The sequence below is a fragment of the Nerophis lumbriciformis genome, linkage group LG14, assembly GCF_033978685.3.
Source record: "Nerophis lumbriciformis linkage group LG14, RoL_Nlum_v2.1, whole genome shotgun sequence".
Classification (NCBI taxonomy): Eukaryota; Metazoa; Chordata; class Actinopteri; order Syngnathiformes; family Syngnathidae; genus Nerophis; species Nerophis lumbriciformis.
Genome location: NC_084561.2, coordinates 4,356,279 through 4,362,973, shown reverse-complemented (window position 1 = coordinate 4,362,973; position 6,695 = coordinate 4,356,279). Strand labels below are relative to the sequence as shown.

Below are 6,695 nucleotides of genomic sequence, written 5' to 3'. Positions count from 1 at the left end.
CACGTGTTTTCAATTCACAGGACCCTCTTCGTCCCCCAACAAATTGGGTGACATTAACCCTTCCTGGTGCACCACCCTGATAGATGGCTCAAGGATAGGCCCTTGGGCACGAGCTGACTTATTCTGGTATTGTGGGGAGCACAGATTGTACATTAGAATCCCAACGTCAGCCGTTGGGCTTTGGGCTATGGTTAGACTGGTGACCCCACTCACCCTAGTGGGTACCAAATGAACACCCCTTGGAACTCCTGTTTCAGCGGCCTCACTAACTTCCCGCCGACGCCGCCATGTTTTACCTCGGAGGAGTATGACAGGCTCCTTTGATTTGATGGGAAACCCTGATGGTGTTTACTTTGATGCAATTGGACAACCAAGGGGGGTCCCCTCACAACATAAATTGTGGTGTGAATCCTGTGCAGGTTTCGAGAACCTTCCTATCATTGGTGCTATTTTCCCTGTGACTGCTACTAAAAATGTAGAACGCATTAACTATGTTTTTTATAATCTGTTGAGACTGACCAACCTGACTCGTGACGCTGTTGAGGGACTTGCTGAACAACTTGCCCCGACCTCCCTCATGGCCGTCCAGAACCGCATAGCTCTTGACCGTATCCTAGCCAAGGAAGAAGGTGTGTGTGCAATGTTTGGGGACCAATGCTGCACCTTCATTCCTAACAACACCGCCCCCGATGGCTCGGTCCAGAGGGCCTTAGAGGGCCTCCAAGCCCTGTCTAAGGAACTTACTGAAGTTTCCGGTGTCTCTAACCCCTTCAAAGATTGGCTCCAAGGCACCTTTGGCAGGTGGACTGACCTAATTAAGTCTGCCCTGATCTCTGTTGGAGTTTTCTTGGCCATCATAGCCTCATGCGGTTGCTTTATCGCCCCTTGTGCTAGGTCTCTATGCACCCGCATCATTGTTAGAGCTGTAGAAGGTCAACCCCACCCTGTTTCTGGGTTTGCTATGTCACTGAAGGGGGTCAAGCAAAGTGGTGACTTTCGAGAAATGCTAGTTTCCTTCCCTGATAGTGACGACATTGACATAAATTCCCTCCATTTATCTCCCATGTAGCTATGCTTTTATTTTACTACTAGCTTGCTCAAAAAGGGGCGTGTTTTAGAAGTGTTGTACTAGTGATAAAGATCTTTTTAGAAGATCTGAAGGGGGAATTGTTGGAGGCAGATATTTATATATATCCATATTTAAGTGTTACTTCTTTATTTTCATAGTCATATTACAAAACAGCTAGTGTTCTTCCATTTGTTCTCTTTTGGTTGTCTGCAAGTACTGTGTGCCAACCTTGAAGCTTAGGAATGTAAGGAGGAATCCTCTCTGCTTCCCGTCTCAGGCCGGCTCTAGATAAGAGGCACAATGGGCTTGTGTTAAGGTGAGAGAGATGAGGGCGGGGGAGATAGGAGAAGAGAGTGTTTTTCCATTTTATTTTCTTTCTGGTTATCCTCAAGTCCACTGTGAGGAGGACAATGGGCAGGTGTTCGGGCTGGAGAGAGGGAGAACAAGGGTGGGGGCGAGAGACACACTATAGAAGAGAAGTTTTTCCGTATTTTAGATTAGACCATCTTAGCTGCGCTATTGAATGTTCTATGCTGGACTGGTCTCATTTTATTTCCAAGGCTTTGGAAATAAATTACAAAATACCTATTCTGTCTTTGGTGGTCCTTACTCAGCTTATGTGTCATCAAAAGAATTTAGGATTGACCAGCAATTTAAATTCCCTGGGAGGAACATCTGGTCCAAACGCAACAGTAGTTATAATTATATGCTTTTACTTGTAATTGTATTGAATTGTGGACCCCAGGAAGACTAGTGGGTTGTTGAGGCAACCAGCTAATGGGGATCCTTAAAAAAAATCAAAAAATCAAATCAAACCTTCAACGCCCTGACTGCGCCTAGAATTTCTATCCATAAAAGTTATGAACAGAATTGGTGACACAGGGCAGCCCTAGCAGAGTCCAACCCTCACTGGAAATGGATCCGACTTACTGCCGGCAATGCGGACCAAGCTCTGACACTGATCATACAGGGAGTGGACCGTCACAATCAAGGGGTCCGATACCCCATACTCTCTGAGTACTCTCCACAGAACTTCCCGAGGGACATGGTCGAATGTCTTCTCCAAGTCCACAAAGCACATGTAGACTGGTTGGGCAAACTGCCATGCACCCTCAAGGATCCTGCCGAGAGTAAAGAGTTGGTCCACAGTTCCACAACCACGACAAAAACAACACTACTCCTCCGGAATCCGAGGTTCAACTATTCGGCGTAGTCTCCTCTCCAGTACACCTGAATAGACCTTACCGGGAAGGCTGTTTACTTATGTTGCTACGATAATTATTATGGCATGATCCTGTGATTGCGAGGTTGGTTACTGTGATTATTGTCAGGGGGGATTTTGTGTTACCTGCATCTGTTACCGTGAAAGGAGCTGAAAACGACAAGATTTAAAGATGGAAACACAAGCAGGTTAATGATGCTTTATTTATCTGTGACAATCATTCATTTAGCAAGTTCACATGACTCCGCATTGGCATATAAATCAATGTTATGCAATGAATAATAAAATTGTGCACAATAAGATTAAAACATTAAACAATGTGATCAGGGAGACAGACTAATTAATTTAGCAAGATCACATGGCTCTGCATTAGCGATCAAATCAATGTCATGCAATGAATATTAAAACTATGCACAGAAATATGTTGATGCATCTTATTCAACATTCATAACTTTATCAGACTCAGTGGTATTTACATTCACTGCAGTGTAAGCCACACCATTGTAGTTGCCAGTGGAATCGAAGACCAGCTCGCTGCCATTCAGGCATGTGATTTTCACTTTGGCCCTGTACTCGAGGTCGATGACTGCTCGTCCCACTGACAACTCAACACTCACGGTCTTTCCTGCCGGGACCTTCACATTGATCTCATCTGATTCTGTTAAGGTCTGCGTATGGGTCATTGCGGAGGACTGCTCAGCTCCCACAGTCAGGCTATACCCAGCAGACACCTCCCCCAGACCCGGGATCCCTGCTGAAACGCTCATGCTGACGCTGGCCTCAATCTTAACGGTGGTGGTCCAGGTGTTAGACTTGGTCACAGATCTGCTGTACGAACATTTCTGCTCTTGAACCGCACTAGTGTTGTTGTGGTAAGACACCGATTTGATGTATTCTTTGTTGACCTAGAAGAAACAACCAGCCCCCAAACAAACGAACGAACACAGAAAAACACAAAACAATGTGTATTGTTTAGGCAACACAAAAAAATCTTTATAACAGTGTAAATAATATCAACTCATTTTTAAAGTAATTAAGCAAATGAGAGTTTAAAAATCATGCTTTGATATTTCGATGTTTGTTTGTGATGACCTTAACATTTAGACTTTAATCCCCCGGGGGAGAATTTCGGAATATGACATTATTTTATTGAACTTTTGTAATGAAATAAAAATACAATACTGTCGCCACCTCATCGCAGGGCCACCACAGATAGACAACATTCACACTCACATTCACACACTAGGGCCAATTTTTATTGTTGCCAATCAACCTATCCCCAGGTGCATGTCTTTGGAGGTGGGAGGAAGTCCGAGTACCCGGGAACGCACACGTTTTTTTTTTCTCTCTTTCTATCCCCTCATGCTCCGGCCCGGTTCCACCAAATAGTAATATAAATCCACTAAATAAGGTCAAATACAAATAAGGCAACAAGAGAAGTATCCCACTCTTCTCTTTTGTAAAGTAAATCTGTACAGCAGATATGGGCATCTACCATCTACATCAAAAATATGATTTGCCTGAGTAGTTTTGTGCTTTCCAAATTCTTACTCAGTTGATTGAGACATAGTACCACTCACCTGGGGTGTGTACGTGGCCAGGCTGGGATAGGTCATGTCGGTTAGCTCAGACGACTTGATGGCATTGATGAAGAGGAATCCCAAGTGGTCGATGTCTGAGCCAGCCTTCCCCTGCAACCCCAGGCAGACTCCAGACCCCACATCGATAGAGTACTCGGTCTTCAGGGGCCAGTCATTCATGTGCGCAAAGAACTCGCGTCCAGAACTCGTCCAGAACCTGATGCCACCCAGACGTGACCCGGCACCGTTCCCCCACAGGGACAGCTTGGTGATGCGCTCGCCAAGTTTGAACGTGAACTCACTGAAAGTGTGTGCTTTTCCAAAGGTCTCCACACGCCCGTCGGTCAGTTCGGCCCGCACAGCTTTGATCTGCCAGCCAGCCACTGCCACTCCAATCTTCTTGAGGGTGGCACCATTGTCACGACCATTCAAAGAAAATGGACTGCCTCCATTTCCACCAATGAGATAAAGTGTTGTTGCCATGTTTAATGACCTGAAACAGAAATGTTCTTCAATATATTCACAATTACTGGACTTCCTGAAGATCTGCAGAAGAGTGTGTAAGATGTGCAAAACCCAAAACCAATGAAGTTGTCACGTTGTGTAAATGGTAAATAAAAAGAGAATACAATGATTTGCAAATCCTTTTCAACGTATATTCAATTGAATAGACTGCAAAGACAAGATATTTCATGTTTGAACTGGAAAACTTTGTTATTTTTTGCCAATATTAGCTCATTTGGAATTTGATGCCTGCAACATGTTTTAAAAAAGCTGGCACAATTGACAAAAACGACCGAGATACATAAGGAATGCTCATCAAACATTTATTCGTAGCATCCCACAGGTGAACAGGCTAATTGGGAACAGGTGGGTGCCATGATTGGGTATAAAAGCAGCTTCCATGAAATGCTCAGTCATTCACAAACAAGGATGGGGCGAGGGTCACCACTTTGTCAACACACGCCTGAGCAAATTGTCCATCAGTTTAAGAACAACATTTCTAAACGAGCTATTGCAACCATCTACGGTCCGTAAAATCATCAAAAGGTTCAGAAAATCTGGAGAAATCACTGCACGTCAGCGGCATTGCCCGTGACCTTCGATCCCTCAGGCAATACTGCATCAAAAATTGACATCAGTGTGTAAAGGATATCACCACATGGTCTCAGGAACACTTCAGAAATCTCCTGTCAGTAACTACAGTTTGTTGCTACATCCGTAAGTGCAAGTTAAAGCTCTACTATGCAAAGCGAAAGCCATTTATCAACAACACCCGGAAATGCTGCTGGCTTCGCTGAGCCCGAACTCATCTAAGATGGACTGATGAAAAGTGGTAAAGTGTTCTGTGGTCTGACGAGTCCACATTTCAAATTGTTTTTGGAAACTGTGGACGCAAAGTTGAAAAGGCAGCATCTGTGATGGTATGGGGGTGTATTAGTGCCCAAGGCATGGGTAACTTACACTGAAAGTTACATACAGATTTTGGAGCAACATAGGTTGCTATCAAAGCAACATCTTCTTCATAGACTCCCTTGTTTATTTCAGCAAGACAATGCCAAGCCACGTGTTAAAACAGCATGGCTTCGTAGTAAAAGAGTGTGGGTACTAGACTGGCCTGCCTGTAGTCCAGACCTGTCTCACATTGAAAATGTGTGGTGCATTATGAAGCCTAAAATACCACAAAGGAGACTACATAAGCTGTACATCACGCAAGAATGGGAAATATTTCCACTTCAAAACTGTGCCTCCTCAGTTCCCAAACCTTTACTGAGTGTTGTGAAAAGGAAAGGCCATGTAACACAGTGGTAAAAATGCCCCTGTGACAACTTTTTTTGCAATGGGTTGCTGCCATTAAATTCTAAGTTAATGATTACGTTCCTCAGTGTGAACATGAAATATCTTGTCTTTGCAGTCTATTCAATTGAATATAAGTTGAAAAGGATTTGCAAATCATTGTATTCTCTTTTTATTTACCATTTACACAACGTGACAACTTCACTGCTTTTGGGTTTTGTATTTGGAGAGCCAGACTGGACATTTGGTTGTACTGTTTTAAGTGCAATGACAATAAAGCTATTCTATTCAACTCACCTTCCTGATACCCCAGAAACACACAAACCAAGAAAGCGTTGACAGCTTAGGTTCTGTAATGTGGAGGTTCTTCTCTCGATGTGGCTTGCAAGGTGAAAGGTGAATGACTCACCTGTTTATAGAAAGAGGGTTAACATGCATTAGAACTTACATCCTGTTGTTGAGGATGAACAAAGCAGATCAGGATTACGGTAACTCATAAATAAATGAGACGGGTCTAATCATCTGATGTTCTTGTTGAGTAAGAAGTTCAATACATTTTTTGTAAATTTGATGGACTGATTGCACACATATAAAACCATACCAGAGTAGATGTAGAAAGAGTTATGGCAAGAACAGACTATGTAATATCTAAGACCAGATGTGCATACTCACAAGTTGAAGAGTGGACAGATGATATCAGACCAGTAAGAAGTGCAGGGACTCTGTAGTCAGACTACTGATGGTTCACGGTTTTAAAGGCAATGATGTTGGTATTGCGAAATCACCTGAGATTCTTTTGAATTTGATTAGTTTGGATGGAGTTCGAGGCGGACAAGTCTTGACTGGAAAAAACAGTATTTACCTCGAAGGGAATAAACGGTAGAAAATGGATGGATGTGTGGGTTTCCATCAAAATAATTTTTTTGGGCGTCTCCACAGAGTTCACCTAATTATCTTAAGCAGATTCCTTTGAGACAATAGACTCTTTTTTTGTTTTACACAAGCCTGAGTCAACAAAAAAGACAAG

At 43.3% G+C, this 6,695-nt stretch overlaps 1 protein-coding gene across 1 annotated transcript; it reads right to left on the bottom strand.

Moving 5' to 3' along the window:
• Positions 1 to 2,483: 2,483 nt before the first annotated feature.
• LOC133616833 (aerolysin-like protein) lies at positions 2,484 to 6,444 on the bottom strand. Its single transcript, XM_061976448.2, has 4 exons — positions 6,341 to 6,444; positions 5,966 to 6,077; positions 3,872 to 4,364; positions 2,484 to 3,196 (listed from the first exon to the last, which is right to left on the bottom strand). Exons 3-4 carry the CDS (start codon positions 4,352 to 4,354, stop codon positions 2,726 to 2,728), a joined length of 954 nt encoding a protein of 317 aa, XP_061832432.1. The 5' UTR covers positions 4,355 to 4,364; positions 5,966 to 6,077; positions 6,341 to 6,444; the 3' UTR covers positions 2,484 to 2,725.
• Positions 6,445 to 6,695: the final 251 nt, after the last annotated feature.